Source organism: Hyla sarda, chromosome 7 (assembly GCF_029499605.1).
Source record: "Hyla sarda isolate aHylSar1 chromosome 7, aHylSar1.hap1, whole genome shotgun sequence".
In the NCBI taxonomy this organism is placed as follows: Eukaryota; Metazoa; Chordata; class Amphibia; order Anura; family Hylidae; genus Hyla; species Hyla sarda.
In genome coordinates, this window is record NC_079195.1 from 34,186,689 (window position 1) to 34,205,240 (window position 18,552).

Here is an 18,552-nt window from a genome sequence, read left to right on the forward strand (position 1 = left end):
AAGTCATCAACTGCCGAGCCGAGAAGTTTGTGACGAATCGAATTTACTGTAAGTTCGCTCATCTCTACCGACCCCCCCATATAATGTCACGCCCCGCCACCTCAATGCAAATCTATTGGAGGGGGCGTGACAGCCACCACGCCCCCTCCCATAGGCTTACATTGCAGGGGCAGGGCGTGACATCATGAGGGGGTGGGGCTATGACGTCACGAGCTCCCGGCTCCAGCGTTCGGAACAGTTTGTTCCAAACACTGAGCAGCGGAGTACCTCTTTAGGGTGCGTTCACACGCTAGTAGCAAGTTTCACGCTGCGGGAAACCCGCTGCGAGTTACGCTACCATTGATTTAAATGGGTCCGCGGACTGTCCACAAATCTGACACTATTGCGGACTGTCTGTGGACCTATTGAAATCAATGGTAGCGTAATTCGCAGCGGGTTTTATTCAGCGTGAAAAACACAACGCTAATAATAGTGTGTGAACGCACCCTAAAAAGACTTCTCCACACTGGAAATCTCTATCTCTAATAATAAATGTGTACTTACCTGCTGCTGCACAGAACTTCCCGTTCTTTGTTTCTTCACAAGAACCGTGTCTACTTAGCCCAGTGTTTCCCAAGCAGGGTGCCTCCAGCTGTTGCAAAACTACAACTCCCAGCATGCCCGGACAGCCTTCGGCTGTCCGGGCATGCTGGGAGTTGTAGTTTTGCAACAGCTGGAGGCACCCTGCTTGGGAAACTCTGGCTTAGACAAGAGGAAGCGGAGAGGAGACCAGAAAATACTGCACAGTGTAGGGCACCATCTGAATGATAGTAGCAGCAGGAGATTGGGGCAGATAAGTACATATTTATTATTGTTTTTATCCCAGCCTGGCCATATTTAACCCCTTCCCGCAGAATGTCATATATAAACGCCGGGTTGTGCAGTGTGTTCGCGCATCCCGGCGTTTATAAATGACATGCAGTTAACCCGGCGATGCGCAGCATCGCACGGGTTAACTGGCAGAAGTCCCGCTGTTTCCAGCAGGGGACAACTTCTGCTTCACCCCCAGGACCATCAATTGATGGTCCTGGTCAGCGATCACTGTGATTGGTCCCTGTGGACCAATCACAGTGATCTGGGGTGAAAGTTCAGATCCCCCGCACTGCCCGCCCCTGGAAGTCGGGCAGAACGGGGGACGAAGCGCTGCAGGGGCTCGCGGGGACCTGCGGCATTCGGGGGGAACACGTGGGGACCGGCGGACTTACCTGATCCAGCGGCGGGACCGAGGAGCAGCGCGGGACCGGCCACGTGGACGAGCAGCGACGGGTAAGTATGTGGTCCTCAGAGGCAGCAGTGAAGATCTTCACTGCTGCTTCTAGGAGTCTGAAAACTACAACTCCCAGCATGCCTAGACAGCCTTTGGCTGTCCGGGCATGCTGGGAGTTGTAGTTTTGCAACATCTGGAGGGCCCCAGTTTGGAGACCATTGTATAATGGTCTCCAATCTGTGCTCTTCCAGCTGTTGCAAAACTACAACTCCCAGCATGCACTGACTGTCCAGGCATGCTGGGAGTTTTAGTTAAGCAACATCTGGCCCTTCAGATGTTGCCGAACTACAACTCCCAGCATGCCCTTCAGCTGTCTGGGCATGCTGGGAGTTGTAGTTTTGCAACAGCTGGAGACACACTGGTTGGGAAACATTGTTTCTAACTCAGTGTTTCCTAACCTGTGTGCCTCCAGCTGTTGCAAAACTATAACTCCCAGCATGCACTAAAAGACCATGCATGCTGGGAGTTGTAGTTTTGCAACATCTGGAGGGCCCCAGTTTGGAGACCATTGTATAATGGTCTCCAATCTGTGCTCTTCCAGCTGTTGCAAAACTACAACTCCCAGTATGCACTGACTGTCCAGGCATGCTGGGAGTTTTAGTTCAGCAACATCTGGCCCTTCAGATGTTGCCGAACTACAACTCCCAGCATGCCCTTCAGCTGTCTGGGCATGCTGGGAGTTGTAGTTTTGCAACAACTGGAGACACACTGGTTGGGAAACATTGTCTGTTTCTAACTCAGTGTTTCCTAACCTGTGTGCCTCCAGCTGTTGCAAAACTATGACTCCCAGCATGCACTAACAGACCATGCATGCTGGGAGTTGTGGTTTTGCAACAGCTGATGCAAGCCCCCCCCGCCCCGCCACCCCCATGAATGTACAGGGTACATTCACATGGGCGAGGCTTTTACAGTGGGTTTCTCGCATCTTGAGATGCAGCAAATTTTGCGCTGGGAAACTCGCTGTAACCCCCGCCCATGTGACTGTACCCTAAAAACACTACACTACACTAACACAAAATAAAATAAAAAGTTAAAAACACTACATATACACATACCCCTACACAGCCCCCCTCCCCCAATAAGAACGTCCGGTACACCACTGTTTCCAAAGCAGAGCCTCCAGCTGTTGAAAAACAACAACTCCCAGTATTGTCGGACAGCCGTTGACTGTCCAGGCATGCTGGGAGTTTTGCAACAGCTGGAGGCACCCTGTTTGGGAATCACTGGCGTAGAATACCCCTATGTCCACCCCTATGCAAATCCCTAATTTAGGCCTCAAATGCACATGGCGCTCTCACTTTGGAGCCCTGTCGTATTTCAGGGCAACAGTTTAGGGTCACATATGGGGTATCGCTGTACTCGGGAGAAATTGCGTTACAAGGTTTGGGGGGCTTTTTCTTCTTTAACCCTTCATGAAAAGGAAATGTTGGGGTCTACACCAGAATGTTAGTGTAAAATTTTTTTATTTTTTACACTAACATGCTGATGTTGCCCTATACTTTACATTTTCACAAGAGGTAAAAGGGAAAAAAGCCCCCCAAAATTTGTAACGCAATTTCTCCCGACTACAGAGATACCCCATATGTGAGCGCAAAGTGCTCTGGGGGCGCACAACAAGGCCCAGAAGGGAGAGCGCACCATGTACATTTGAGGTGATTTGCACAGGGGTGGCTGATTGTTACAGCGGTTTTGACAAACGCAAAAAAAAAAAAACCCCACATGTGACCCCATTTCGGAAACGACACCCCTCACGGAATGTAATGAGGGGTGCAGTGAGAATTTACACCCCACAGGTGTCTGACGGATCTTTGGAACAGTGGTCCATGAAAATGAAAACTTGTACAGCCCACTGTTCCAAAGATCTGTCAGACACCAGTGGGGGGCAAATGCTCACTGTACCCCTTGTTACGTTCCTCAAGGGGTCTAGTTTCCAAAATGGTATGCCATGTGTGTTTTTTTTTGCTGTTCTGACACCTTAGGGGCTTCCTAAATGCGACATGCTCCCCGAGCAAAATTTGCTCTCAAAAAGCCAAATATGACTCCTTCTCTTCTGAGCATTGTAGTTCGCCCATAGTGCACTTCAGGTCAACTTATGGGGTACCTCCATACTCAGAAGAGATGGGGTTACAAATTTTGGGGGGTATTTTCTGCTATTAACCCTTGCAAAAAGGTGAAATTAGGGGGGAAACACACATTTTAGTGGAAATTTTTTTTTTTTTTTTTTACATATGCAAAAGTCGTGAAACACCTGTGGGGTAATAAGGCTCACTTTATTCCTTATTACATTCCTCAAGGGGTCTAGTTTCCAAAATGGTATGCCATGTGGGTATTTTTTGCTGTTCTGGCACCATAGGGGCTTCCTAAATGCGACATGCCCCCCGAGCAAAATTTGCTCTCAAAAAGCCAAATATGACTCCTTCTCTTCTGAGCATTGTAGTTCGCCCATAGTGCACTTCAGGTCAACTTATGGGGTACCTCCATACTCAGAAGAGAAGGGGTTACAAATATTGGGGGGTATTTCCTGCTATTAACCCTTGGAAAAATGTGAAATTTGGGGGGAAACACACATTTTAGTGAAAAAAAATAATTTTTTTTTACATATGCAAAAGTCGTGAAACACCTGTGGGGTATTAAGGCTCACTTTATTCCTTGTTACGTACCTCAAGGGGTCTAGTTTCCAAAATGGTATGCCATGTGAGGGTTTTTTGCTGTTCTGGCACCATAGGGGCTTCCTAAATGCAACATGCCCCCCAAAAACCATTTCAGAAAAACGTACTCTCCAAAATCCCCTTGTCGCTCTTTCCCTTCTGAGCCCTCTACTGCGCCCGCCGAACACTTAACATAGACATATGAGGTATGTGCTTACTCGAGAGAAATTGGTCTACAAATACAAGTATACATTTTCTCCTTTTACCCCTTGTAAAAATTTAAAAATTGGGTCTACAAGAACATGCGAGTGTAAAAAATGAAGATTGTGAATTTTCTCCTTCACTTTGCTTCTATTCCTGTGAAACACCTAAAGGGTTAAAATGATGACTGAATGTCATTTTGAATACTTTCGGGGGTGCAGTTTTTATAATGGGGTCTTTTGTGGGGTATTTCTAATAAGAAGACCCTTCAAATCCACTTCAAACCTGAACTGGTCCCTGAAAAATAGTGAGTTTGAAAATTTTGTGAAAAATTGAAAAATTGCTGCTGAACTTTGAAGCCCTCTGGTGTCTTCCAAAAGTAAAAACTCATAAATTTTATGATGCAAACATAAAGTAGACATATTGTATATGTGAATAAATTTTTTTTTAATTTGTAATATACATTTTCCTTACAAGCAGAGAGCTTCAAAGTTAGAAAAATGCAAAATTTTCAAATTTTTCATCAAATGTTAGGATTTTTCACAAGGAAAGGATGCAAGTTACCAAAAAATGTTACCACTACGTTAAAGTAGAATATGTCACGAAAAAACAATCTCGGAATCAGAATGATAACTAAAAGCATTCCAGAGTTATTAATGTTTAAAGTGACAGTGGTCAGATGTGCAAAAAACGCTCCGGTCCTTAAGGCCAAAATGGGCTTGGTCCTGAAGGGGTTAAAGGGGTACTCCATTGGGAAAACATTTTATTTTTTATTTTTTAAATCAACTGGTTCCAGAAAGTTAAACAGATTTGTAAATTACAAGAAAGGTGCGAGGTAGTTAAAGCTATAACCGGTCCCCACCGGCGTCAGAGAGAAAAAAAAATAAATCTAAATTTATAGCTTTTACCTCAAGAACCTCCCCATCTGAGGCGCATAATGATGTGTGTGGAATCGTAAATGAATGGAATAAGAAACAGCATCACTAGTACAAAAATGTAATTCAGTAAAGTATAATATAATAAAATGTACTACATATATATAGGCACTAGTAGATACCCCACTGGGCCCTAGTGGGGTAACAATACTGGATTGATGACTATAGAATATTAAGCGTAATGCAGTCCGATAGTCAGGCACCTGGTTTATTAGTCCCGTTACGGAGCAGATGGTTATAGTGCACTTGATAAATAATGCAGAATCAGACTCCAGATAGTCAGTGGATTAGATGATAGAGATATTGAAGGAACATTAATAATTGTATTTCTCGCCGCCTGGTTCTCACTGGCGTGGACCGATGGAATGCGGCTGTTGGAATCTCTCCCGTGTAGCCACAAGATGGTAAGTGGCGATCTCTCGCTGGGTTAGCAACCTCGATGGCAATGGGGTGCGAGGCGATGGTCCGAACAGTCCCTTGCAGCCGCTCCTCCGTGGATAGCTGGATGGTGACAAAGCCGACACTCTGGGAGGAGTGACACGCACACACGGGAGCGGCGTCCCACGTGGGGGATCTGAAGGGTGAGATGCCGACAAACAAAGCGGGAGGCTGGAGCTTGAATCGACTCCTCAGGTGAAGCGGGAGACTGGATTAACTCCTCAGGTACCGGGATTGGGTGCGGACACTGGTAGTTAGATGCATACCAGTAGATGGAGTAAATAGTGCCAAGTCCTAGACGCGTTTCAGGGTACTGGGAATTGTAGTCCTCCGACCCCTTCTTCAGTAGGTAAATGAGCAGATTTGTCACCATCCAGCTATCCACGGAGGAGCGGCTGCAAGGGACTGTTCGGACCATCGCCTCGCACCCCATTGCCATCGAGGTTGCTAACCCAGTGTGAGATCGCCACTTACCATCTTGTGGCTACACGGGAGAGATTCCAACAGCCGCATTCCATCGGTCCACGCCAGTGAGAACCAGGCGGCGAGAAATACAATTATTAATGCTCCTTCAATATCTCTATCATCTAATCCACTGACTATCTGGAGTCTGATTCTGCATTATTTATCAAGTGCACTATAACCATCTGCTCCGTAACGGGACTAATAAACCAGGTGCCTGACTATCGGACTGCATTACGCTTAATATTCTATAGTCATCCATCCAGTATTGTTACCCCACTAGGGCCCAGTGGGGTATCTACTAGTGCCTATATATATGTAGTACATTTTATTATATTATACTTTACTGAATTACATTTTTGTACTAGTGATGCTGTTTCTTATTCCATCCATTTACGATTCCACACACATCATTATGCACCTCAGATGGGGAGGTTCTTGAGGTAAAAGCTACAAATTTAATTTTTAGATTTGTAAATTACTTCTATTTAAAAATTGTAACCCTTCCAGTACTTATCAGCTGCTGTATACTACAGAGGAAGTTCTTTTCTGTCTGACCACAGTGCTCTCTACTGACACCTCAGTCTGTCTCAGAAACTGTCCAGAGAAGGAGCAAACCCCCATAGCAAACCTATCCTGCTCTGGACAGTTCCTGACATGGACAGAGGTGTCAGCAGAGAGCACTGTGGTCAGACAGAAAGGAAATTTAAAAAGAAAAGCACTTCCTGTGGAGCATACAGCAGCTGATAAGTACTGGAAGGATTAAGATTTTTAAATAAAAAGTAATTTACAAATCTGTTTAAGGTTCTGGCACCAGTTGATTTAAAAAAAAATAATAATTAGTTTTTCACCGGAGTATCCCTTTAACTAATTTAAAAATCCCTTTAAAAATAATTTCCTAGACAACCTTTTAAAGTCTTAGGTGGAACCCTAACAGCAAGTAAATAAACAGAACATATATATATTTTTTTTTACTGTACTGTATAACTATAACATATGTGGAATCCTCCAGTTTTTCTCTCTCCACATTCACGTCATGGAAGCTCCATAGGGGGGAGTCACATTTATTATAAAAAAATTCCAAAACAAAAAAAACCAGGATAAAAGAAGAGTTCCTTAGGATGACTCCCCGGTGATCTTCATGTCCTCTTCAGGGCTGACACAGGGGTCACCTTCAGTAATTGTCTGTCCATAACAATCATGTATAACGGAGTGCTAGACACAAGTGTCGCCCCCTAGAGCAGGATGATGGGTGCTAGTCCTGATAGCCGAACGTTGCTGAAGATCTCACGAGATGGTGGAGAATTCTTTCAGTAGTGTCTCTTGGCTCAGGGTGTTGAAGGCGAGGTTTTTCCGTACGTTGATACTAATTGATCGGGCCTGGAGAAAAAAAATTGTAGATAATAAAAGTAATTTTCTAAGATGCATAGATTTAGATATCTCAAAAAAGAAAGTCACTAGAGATGAGCGAACTTACAGTAAATTCGATTCGTCACGAACTTCTCGGCTCGGCAGTTGATGACTTATCCTGAGTAAATTAGTTCAGCTTTCAGGTGCTCCCGTGGGCTGGAAAAGGTGGATACATTCCTAGGAAAGAGTCTCCTAGGACTGTATCCACCCTTTCCAGCCCACCGGAGCACCTGAAAGCTGAACTAATTTATGCAGGAAAAGTCATCAACTGCCGAGCCGAGAAGTTCGTGACGAATCGAATTTACTGTAAATTCGCTCATCTCTCAAAGTCACAGATGACTCCACTGTAACTTCTATAGCAGGGTTTTCCAACCATTGTGTCTCCAGCTGTTGTAAAACTACAACACCCAGCATATCAGGACAGCCTGCAGTTCCCACGATTCCTTTCCCTGCTCACAAGCACTGTCTCTACTTCCAGCTGCCTAAAGGTCCCTCTATTAAAAGGCAGAAGATAGCGCTATATTTATTGTTATATTGCTCACAAGTCTTTATAATATATCAAAAGTTTTCTGATGATTGGTATCCTTTAGATTAATGTATGCAGAATAACTTTCCAATTTAATGTTGTTAAAAAATATGCTTCTTTCTATTTAATTTTCCACTTTGAAAAAATGACCACTAGAGGTCTCCCTACCCGTCCTGGCCGCAAGCCCTGTTTATAGATTTCAGACTCATGCTCATGCTAAATCTCAGACTGCAGCCAGGACACAGACAAGCTCAGCACTGCTCCCTGCCTGTCAATCAGACAGTACTGTGCTCATAGCACAGCAGGGCATACTCATGACTCTGCGTTACTGCATGCCCTCATTTATTTTACTATTTGAGCTCGATCTTTCTTCTCTCTGCACATGCAGTTGTAGACAGCGAGGAGAAGATTCAGAGCTGCCAGCTGAGCTTGTCTGTGTCCCGGCTGCAGTCTGAGATTTAGGACTCCCGCATAAGTCTCAAATCTATAAAAAAAAAAAAAAAAAAAAAAAAAAAAAAAAAAAGGGCTTGCGGCCAGGACTGGTAGGGAGACCTCTAGTGGTCATTTTTTCAAAGTAGAACATTAAATAGAAAAAAGCATATTTTTAAAATAACATGCCATTGGAAAGTTATTCTGCATACATTAATCTATAATTAATCAAAAGTTTTTTTTGATGAAAGGTACCCTTCAAACAATCTGCTGCCCAGCATGTGAAACATGATTATTCCAGAGAAGAGAAATGGGAGCACTGGAGGTAACATTAACCTGTGTAAAATTTGTATATTACAGGGAGGGGTACATTACCACATGTGAGACTGGCTTACAAAAGGAATCTCAGCTGAGGCTGTCCAGGCATGCTGGGAGGTGTTGTTTTGCAACAGCTGGAGGCACACAAATTAGGAGACACTACTACAAGGTCTGCCTTTGGGTAAAAGAAGTATCCAAGAGGATAGGCAATTAATCCTTCTAAACAAAGGCTGTCTGGGCATGCTGGGGGTTATAGTTTTGCAAAAACTGGAGGCACACTAGTCGGGAAACACTGGTCTACAGTGAGGACACCAGCAACTGTGGTTGACCTAGGTAAACTAGGGTAGACCTAAAAAGTTAAAATAAAATATTTTTACTGGAAAAACTCACCAACTCCTTGAAGAAAGTAGCTTCTTTATGCTGCTCTGAATAGCGTTCATACTGATCGAGGCCATCTTGAAGTTTTAAAGTCAGGGTATCATAGTTAGAGCGCACAACTTCTAATACCTGTCATTCATATAGAGGGGGGGAAAAAAAACACAACATAATAAATCAACATTGTGGACTCCATCAATAAGACCCCTTTACACTACAAAGATATGTCTTCTAATGGAATCGTTAGTAAGAAAGCGTCAGCGTGACTGCTGGGGGTCGGAATATTGTGACCCCCCGGCGATGCTTAAAATGGTGCTTGGTAAAGTGCCGGAGCACCATTTGCATGGAACGTTCAGCAATTTCGTAGACCGCAGCTTTAGCCGCTGTCGCAACAACTTTAACTGCAATAGAGCACGATCTACTTGAACAGAGGTTCCCAACCTCAAGCTTCCCAGCTGTTGCAAAACTACAACAAAGAATTGGGCCCTGACAGCCATCGGCTACCGGAGCATGATGAGAGTTCTAGTTCACAATAGAAGAAGGCTGCACTAGAATCAAATGGATAGGTTGTTCACATCATGTCCAATCCTTTTGGATTTACATAGCCATTATTAGTTAAAGGGGTACTCCGCCCCTAGACATGTTATCCCCAATCCAAAAAGGGATAGGGGATAAGATGTCTGATCGCGGGGGGTCTAGCAATCTAGCATGCGGCACCCACCTGTAAGCGGTATAGTGACGTCACGACTCCACCCCGGTGTGACGTCACACCCCGCCCCCTCAATGCAAGTCTATGGGAGGGGGCTTGACGCCCCCTCCCATAGACTTGCATTGAGGGGGCGGGGCGTGACGTCACACAGGGGCGGAGTCGTGACATCACGATATTCTCTCCCCGGGGTCGGGAGGCATAACACTGAGAGCCTCCAGCGCTTACTGCAGTGCTTACAGGTGGGTGCTGCATGCTAGATTGTGGGGGTCCCCAGCGGCGGGACCCCCGCGATAAGACATTTTATCCCCTATCCTTTGGATAAGGGAAAAAGATATATTGGGGCAGGAGTACCCCTTTAAAGGGGTACTCCGGTGAAAACCTTTTTTCTTTTAAATCAACTGGCTCCAGAAAGTTAAACATATTTGTAAATTACTTCTATTAAAAAAAATCTTAATCCTTCCAGTACTTATTAGCTGCTGAATGCTACAGAGGAAATTGCTTTCTTTTTGGAACACTGATGACATCATGAGCACAGTGCTCTCTGCTGACATCTCTGTCCATTTTAGCAACCGTGCATAGCAGATGTATGCTAAGGGCAGCATGGTGGCTCAGTAGTTAGCACTGCTGCCTTGCAGTGCTGGGGCCTTGGGTTCAAATCCAACTAAGGACAACAATAAATAAAGAGTTATTATTATTATTATTATTATAATAACTTCAGCAAAGAAAACTGTGCTCGTGATGTCATCAGAGAGCATTCCAAAAAGAAAAGAATTTCCTCTGTAGTATTCAGCAGCTAATAAGTACAGGAAGGATTAAGATTTTTTTAATAGAAGTAATTTACAAATCTGTTTAACTTTCCGGAGCCAGTTGCTTTAAAAGAAAAAAAGGTTTTCACCGGAGTACCCCTTTAAACACTCCTCTATTACAAGATGTAAGTTAGTTCTATAATTACCCTCAGTCTGTACACAAAACATAGATCTACTACTAAGGCCGCGTTCACACAGTGGATTGTCCGCACAGAAAATCGTTGTGCAGACATTCCGTACAGTGCGGGGTGCTGGCAGAATCTGCCGGCACTAGCTGGGGCCGCACGGAATGCGCCGTCTCCTAGACAGTTATGCATTCCGTGGGGAATATCCACAAAGAACGAAAGCGCTCATTCTTTGTGCGGACATAGAAAAAAGGAATTTCCGTGCCGGAAACATCTGGCACAGAAATTCCACGGTGTGCACAGAGCAGCAGAATCCCAGTAAATGCTGCAGCTGAAATTTTGTGCGGACATTCCAAGCAGTGTGAACGAGGCCTCAGACACAGGTCTTCTATTACTGGGACACAGCTCTGCTATTCTATTGCTTACTAGACAATAATCTGCTGCCCAGCATGTGAAACATGATGATTCCAGAGAAGAGAAAAGGTTAGAGAGCAGGGAGCAGTGGAGACGTGTAACCTGGGTGAAATGTGAATATTACAGGGAGGGGTACATTACCACATGTCTGACTGGATTACAAAAGTCATCTCAGCTACAGACCTCAGCATTTCTGCACCAAAATCCACACTGGTTCCTTTTGACGTCAAGATGCCGTTAATTTTCTGCTGTAGAAATTATGCAGCGTATCCACCCTGTGTAAACATACCCTAAGGTGGCGTTTTCCCAAACAGTGTGCCTCCAGCTGTAGCAAAACTACAACTCCCAGCCAACGGCTGTCCGGGCATGCTGAAAGTTTTGCAACAGCTGGAGGCACCCTGTTTGGAAAATACTGCCCTAGGAATTACACCCCTACACTCCTGAACACAAAATCGACCCCCCCCCCCCTCCCGCTTAGAGAATAGAAATAACAAAACGCCTACCTGGTCTTCTGACAACTGTGAGATGTGATTCACGGCGGCGTAGGACTCTATCTTAGGGTTAAAGTGATTTATAATGGCCCTGGATAAAGGATACGAGAGCAATTAACTATAAAACAGAAAGAAGTCTATATTCTCAGCGCTCAATTCATAAACTGTAGAATATGAATAAAAAAAACAAATCTCAGCAGAGGTCTCCTTTAATAGCTGATTTGTGTCATATGACAAACCCATCCATAAGAACGGAGCAGTACTTTGTATATAGATTTATGCCTCGACAACAGTGCAGATGAGGGGTATCCCAGGAAAAAAACATTTTTTTATATACATATATATCAACTGGCTCTGAAACGTTTAACAGATTTCTAAATTACTTCTATAAAAAAAAATATCTTAATCCTTCCAGTAGTTATCAGCTGCTGAAGTTGAGTTGTTCTTTTCTGTCTCACCACAGTGCTCTCTGCTGACACCCTCTGTTTGTCTCGAACTGTCCAGAGTAGGAGCAAATCCCCATAGCAAACCTCTTCTGCTCTGGACAGTTCCTGAGACAAACAGAGGCGTCAGCAGAGAGCACCGTGGTCAGACCGAAAAGAACAACTCAACTTCAGCAGCTGATAACTACTGGAAGGATTAAGAAGTAATTTACAAATCTGTTTAACATTCCGGAGCCAGTTGATATAATAAAAAAAAATAAAAAAAATAAAAAAAATAATAGTTTTTTTCCTGGAATACCCCTTTAAAGGAGAAGTCCCATGCCTTGAAGTACAGAAAAACGTATCCCTTATCCACAGGATACGGGATAAGTTCTAGACAGTAGGGACTCCGTCTGCTGTGGCCCCCCCAGCGATCTCCTGTCTGGAGCCCCGGCTCTCTCCCCGAGCAGCGCGTCACGACCTCTGCCCGGAGCAGCACCGCAACGCCACCTCCATATATCTCTATGGGAGAGCCGTTTGGCTATCTTCGGATCTCCCATAGAGATATATGGAGGGGGTGTGGCGGTCAGACCCCCCTCGTTCTAAAACTACGTATTTCTGTACTTCAAAGCATGGAACTTCTCCTTTAAGCCCCCACCAATCAGCTCCCCCTACCTACCGGACATTGACCAACGCATGGGTCACTTTGCTTGCTGGTTCCTTCCACTGTCCTGCATTGGTAGATAGACGAAGCACTGCAAAAATAAAATGGATCGATAAACAAGTAAATGATTAAATAAAATAAATAATAATGTTTAATATTAATACCAACAAAGAGAAATATGGGCACTGCCATTGTAAAGAACTTTTGATAGGTCAGAGAGTGTTTAGACCAGCGGTTACCAACCAGGGTGCCTCCAGCTGCTGCAAAACTACAACTCCCAGCATGCCCGGACAGCCAACGGCTGTCCGGGCATGCTGGGAGTTGTAGTTTTGCAGCAGCCAGAGGCGTCCTGGTTGGTAAACACTGGTTTTGACCTTCAATAGAACGACAATAAGTGCACCCTTAGTGTGTTCTCTCCCGATGCCATGTCACATGACCTGGACGGCCTCATAATGTAAGTCTATGGGAAAGTCTCGCTCATGTAGACAAAGCAGGAAGAAAGGCGCAGGTGCGCGCTTCTTTCCCCACTTATTTTAGTGATTAGGGAGCGATAGAAACTTTTCTTTAACATGTACAAGTTAAAGGGGTATTCCAGGCAAAAACTTTTTTTTATATATATCAACTGGCTCCGGAAAGTTATACATATTTGTAAATTACTTCTATTAAAAAATCTTAATCCTTCCAATAGTTATTAGCTTCTGAAGTTGAGTTGCTGTTTTCTGTCTAACTGCTTTCTGATGACTCACGTCCCAGGAGCTGTGCAGATCCTATGGGGATATTTTCCCATCATGCACAGCTCCCGGGACGTGACATCATCATTGAGCAGTGAGACAGAAAACTTCAGAAGCTAATAACTATTGGAAGGATTAAGATTTTTTTAATAGAAGTAATTTACAAATCTGTTTAACTTTCTGGAGCCAGTTGATATATAAAAAAAAAAGTTTTTGCCTGGAATACCCCTTTAATCACGGAATTTTTAAACATTTTTAATTACAAATTTTATTGATTGACCATTTTCTACATCTCCGACTGTCAGCGGATGAAAACATTCTTGCTTAGGCTGCGTTCACACGGCCGTCTAGACCCGTCACTTTCTTCTCCCATCAAAAATAAAAACAAGACTTTAAAAAAAATTAAAAATAAAAAAAGGGACAATAACGGATGCTATCGGTTTGGATCTGTTATTGTTCAATTAATAAACCAAAAGGAAAAAAAAAAATATTTTGTTTGTTCTGAGCATGCTCAGAAGTAAAAAGGGATCAAAAAACGGATTGAAAAAAAAACGGATGCAAATGGATGAAATTAAAGGGGTATTCCAGGAAAAAACTTTTTTTTAATGTATATCAGCTGGCTCCAGAAAGTTAAAACAGATTTGTAAATTACTTCTATTAAAAAATCTTAATCCTTTCAGTACTTATGAGCTTCTGAAGTTAAGGTTGTTCTTTTCTGTCTCAGTGCTCTCTGATGACACATGTCTCGGGAAACGCCCAGTTTAGAAGAGGTTTGCTATGGGGATTTGCTTCTAAACTGGGCGTTTCCCGAGACACGTGTCATCAGAGAGCACTTAGACAGAAAAGAACAACCTTAACTTCAGAAGCTCATAAGTACTGAAAGGATTAAGATTTTTTTTAATGGAAATAATTTACAAATCTGTTTAACTTTCTGGAGCCAGTTGATATATAAAAAAAAGTTTTTTCCTGGATAACCCCTTTAAAGGCTCATCCATTTTCCATAGACTTCAATGTTAAATTTACTGTATTCATTTTTTTCTTCCGTTCTTTTGACAGAAGAAAAAATACTGCATGTGCCGTTTTTTCTGCCGTCAAAAAAACCAAAATGAGTGCAGACGGGTACAAACGGATGTAAACGGAATGTGAAAAAATCCCACTGACATGAATGGGATTTTTTAAAACCGCTTTTAATCCGTTTACAGCCTGCAGGAACGGAACCGAAACGGGGATAAAAAATAAAATAAAAAAGGGGACTGACGGCCGTGTGAACGCAGCCCTAGTGATCTCAGCTGAGAGAGTTTGCTACAATTGTATCCGATCTGAAGAATCCTACTGTGACCGATACATTATAACAAACTCAAAGTGGGGGATTTATCAAAACCTGTCCAGAGGAAACGTTAACCAGTTGCCCATAGCAACCAATCAGATCGCTTCTTTCATTATTCAGAGGTCTTTTCAAAAATGAAAGAAGCGATCTGATTGGTTGCTATGGGCAACTCAGCAACTTTTCCTCTGGACAGGGTTTTGATAAATCTCCCCCTTTGTGTTGAAAGGTTATTCCGCGGTCCTAGTCACACGGTAGATTTTCCGCTACAGCGTGGATTCTGAAATCCCACATAAATTCAGCACAAATTCTCCATGCACATTCCGCAAAGAATTCAGCGAAACTGCAAAAACTGCAAAAAAAAAAAATATAATAATAATAATAATAATCCGCTGCCAGCTTGGCAGAAAGGAATCTGGGCGGAAGCTCTGAGGTTCCACAGTGTGAACATAGCCTTAGGTTAGGTTCAGACTACGAAATTTCTGCCTGCAATTCAGCTGTGAAATTGCAGGCAGAAATTCTGCGTACTAAAACGTATTATGCTAGTCAATGGATTTTCCGTACACCAATTCACACTTCGGAATTTTTGAAGCGGAATTTGTGAACGGAAAATTCACTAAAAATTTCCGCCTAAAGAATGGTGCTGCTTATCCTTCAGGCGGAAATACTCGCGGAACACATTGCAGTCTATTGGGGAGTGCAATGTCACCTGATTCAGTCGGCGCAGGCCGCACTCTGGAGCTTTAGACAGAAATTTTCCGTCTGGAGATTCCGTAGTCTGAACATAGCCTTATGAAAACCATATTTTGACAAGTTATTGATCGAACCAGGTCTCACACCTGAGACACGGGGTAGTCGGGCGGCATTGCGCTCCACTCCTCAGATGGCCAGGAGAGGAGATCCAACCTTTTATTTGCATAGACTTTTACACACAGAAAAGGTTGGATCTTCCGCCCACCGAGGAGTCTTAATGACATGTCAAAAGTTGTTTTTTTAAGACAGTAACGCTTTAAAGGGGTACTCCGCTCCCCAGCATCCAGAAGTTTATTGTTCCGAACACTGCGTGTGGGTTTCCGTGTTCAGGGCCGCCCCTCGTGACGTCACACCCGCCCCCTCAACGAAAGTCTATGGGAAGGGGGCGCGACGGCCGTCGCGCCCCCTTCCCATAGACTTTCGTTGAGGGGGGCGGCGTGACATCACGAGGGGCGGAACATGGAAGCCCGCACGCAGCGTTCGGGAACAATAAACTTTCGGATACTGGGGAGCGGAGCTTCCCAAGCAGGGCAGCAGAGTACCCCTTTAAAGGGATGCTCCAGTGGAAAACATCTTTTTTTTAATCAACTGGTGCCAGAACGTTAAACAGATTTGTAAATTACTTCTGTATAAAAATCTTAATCCTTACAGTACTTATCAGCTGCTGTATGTTCCATAGGAAGTTATTTTCTTTTTTAATTTCCTTTCTGTCTGGCCACAGTGCTCTCTGCTGACACCTCTGTCCATGTCAGGAACTGTCCAGAGCAGGAGAGGTTTACTATGGGTATTTTGCTCCTACACTGGACAGTTCCTGACATGGACAGAGGTGTCAGCAGAGAGCACTGTGGTCAGACTGGAAAGAACTACACAACCTCCTCTGTAGCATACAGCAGCCGATAAGTACTGGAAGAATTAAGATTTTTAAATAGAAGTAATTTATAAATCTGTATAACTTTCTGGCACTAGAATTTTTTTTTTCCACCAGAGTACCCCCCTTCAAGCTTCTGAACATTGGGTGGATTTTCCCACAATACAAAATTATAGCACAGAGTTTCCCAACCAGGGTGCCTCCAGCTGTTGCAAAACTACAACACCCAGCATGCCAGGACAGCCTTTAGCTGTCCGGCCATGCTGGGAGTTGTAGTTTTGCAACAGATGGAGGGGACCTTGTTTGGAAACACTACTACAGCATATCGCTAGTATATACCATCACTCCCAACATTCGTGGGAGCCATGACGTAGCTCTATTCACTTCACGATTTAACCATCCGATTATCGGTCCGTAAACTCGGATGAAATCTGATTGCAGAAAATCGTATATATGAAATCGAATCCAAAAATCGTACAGATGAAAATTCCATCCGATTTTCAATACAAATCTGATCCTGTTTTTAAAATTAATATGTATGCCAATGGCAATAAAGTTTTATATATTTGAAGTGTATGTGTTTTGAAGTCTACTGCGCATGCGTACAAAAAAAATCGCGTGCGATTAATCCGATAGAATTGCACACAGTCACACGATTCCATGCGATTTACATAGACATCAATAATAAAAAAAAAATTTGGACACGATTTCGATCAGATTTTGAATCTGAACGAAAAATCGTGGTCAACCACGATTTTACCTCCCATCTTAAATTGTGCAAAATCGGATGCGGATCCAAACTGATGCATTTGTTGTCTATCACGAATGAATGGAAGTCAATAGATACGACTTGGCGTGCGGATTTGTACGATTTCAAAGTAAAAAATCGTGAGAAGAAGTAGGATGGTAAAATCGCGATATGAACGCACCCTTAGCTGCAATTGATTATTTGGACCATTCAGCCATTATTACAACAACGTCCGTTCTTACCCATAGAGTAAAGGTTGTCGAATATCTGATGCATTCGAATGATTTCATAGTACAACTCATCATAGCTGCTGGGGGTTGGGAGGAAAGTGTCTCCGTAGGTAATAAACATATTAAACAGATTCACCACCTTCAAAAGAAAAGAATGTAGCATTAAAGGGGTACTCTGGTGGAAAACTTTTTTTTTTTTTTTTTAACCCCTTAAGGACGCAGGACGTAAATGTACGTCCTGGTGCGGTGGTACTTAACGCACCAGGACGTACATTTACGTCCTAAGCATAACCGCGGGCATCGGAGCGATGCCCGTGTCATGCACGGCTGATCCCGGCTGCTGATCGCAGCCAGGGACCCGCCGGCAATGGCCGACGCCCGCGATCTCGCGGGCGTCCGCCATTAACCCCTCAGGTGCCGGTATCAATACAGATCCCGGCATCTGCGGCAGTGCGCGATTTGAATGAATGATCGGATCGCCCGCAGCGCTGCTGCGGGGATCCGATCATTCAGAACGCCGCACGGAGGTCCCCTCTCCTTCCTCCGTCCGGCTCCTGGCATCTCCTGCTCTGGTCTGTGATCGAGCAGACCAGAGCAGAAGATCGCCGATAACACTGATCTGTTCTATGTCCTATACATAGAACAGATCAGTATTAGCAATCATGGTATTGCTATGAATAGTCCCCTATGGGGACTATTCAAGTGTAAAAAAAAAAGTAAAAAAATGTAAAAGTAAAAGTAAAAAAAAAGTGAAAAATCCCCTCCCCCAATAAAAAAATAAAACGTCAGTTTTTTCCTATTTTACCCCCAAAAAGCGTAAAAAATTTTTTTATAGACATATTTGGTATCGCCGCGTGCGTAAATGTCCAAACTATTGAAATAAAATGTTAATGATCCCGTACGGTGAACGGTGTGAACGAAAAAAATAAATAAAAGTCCAAAATTCCTACTTTTTTAATACATTTTATTAAAAATAAAATTATAAAAAATGTATTAAAAGTTTTTTATATGCAAATGTGGTATAAAAAAAAAGTACAGATCATGGCGCAAAAAATGAGCCCCCATACCGCCGCTTATACGGAAAAATAAAAAAGTTATAGGTCATCAAAATAAAGGGATTATAAACGTACTAATTTGGTTAAAAAGTTTGTGATTTTTTTTAAGCGCAACAATAATATAAAAGTATGTAATAATGGGTATCATTTTAATCATTTTGACC

The 18,552-nt window shown here is 43.4% G+C and overlaps 1 protein-coding gene across 4 annotated transcripts in view; it reads right to left on the reverse strand.

The window, feature by feature from the left end:
- Positions 1-6,491: 6,491 nt before the first annotated feature.
- Positions 6,492-18,552, reverse strand: part of ARMH3 (armadillo like helical domain containing 3) — a 70,711-nt gene continuing 58,650 nt past the window's right edge. For 3 of the 4 annotated variants that reach the window (XM_056529105.1, XM_056529107.1, XM_056529106.1), the window contains exons 22-26: positions 17,346-17,472; positions 12,695-12,770; positions 11,606-11,684; positions 9,064-9,180; positions 6,492-7,370 (exon numbers count right to left, since the gene is read on the reverse strand). In XM_056529105.1, the coding sequence (XP_056385080.1) occupies positions 7,278-7,370; positions 9,064-9,180; positions 11,606-11,684; positions 12,695-12,770; positions 17,346-17,472 (492 nt within the window). In that variant the 3' untranslated portion in view covers positions 6,492-7,277. The remainder of the gene's footprint in view (positions 7,371-9,063; positions 9,181-11,605; positions 11,685-12,694; positions 12,771-17,345; positions 17,473-18,552) is intronic. The other variant, XM_056529104.1, reaches the window with a different exon arrangement.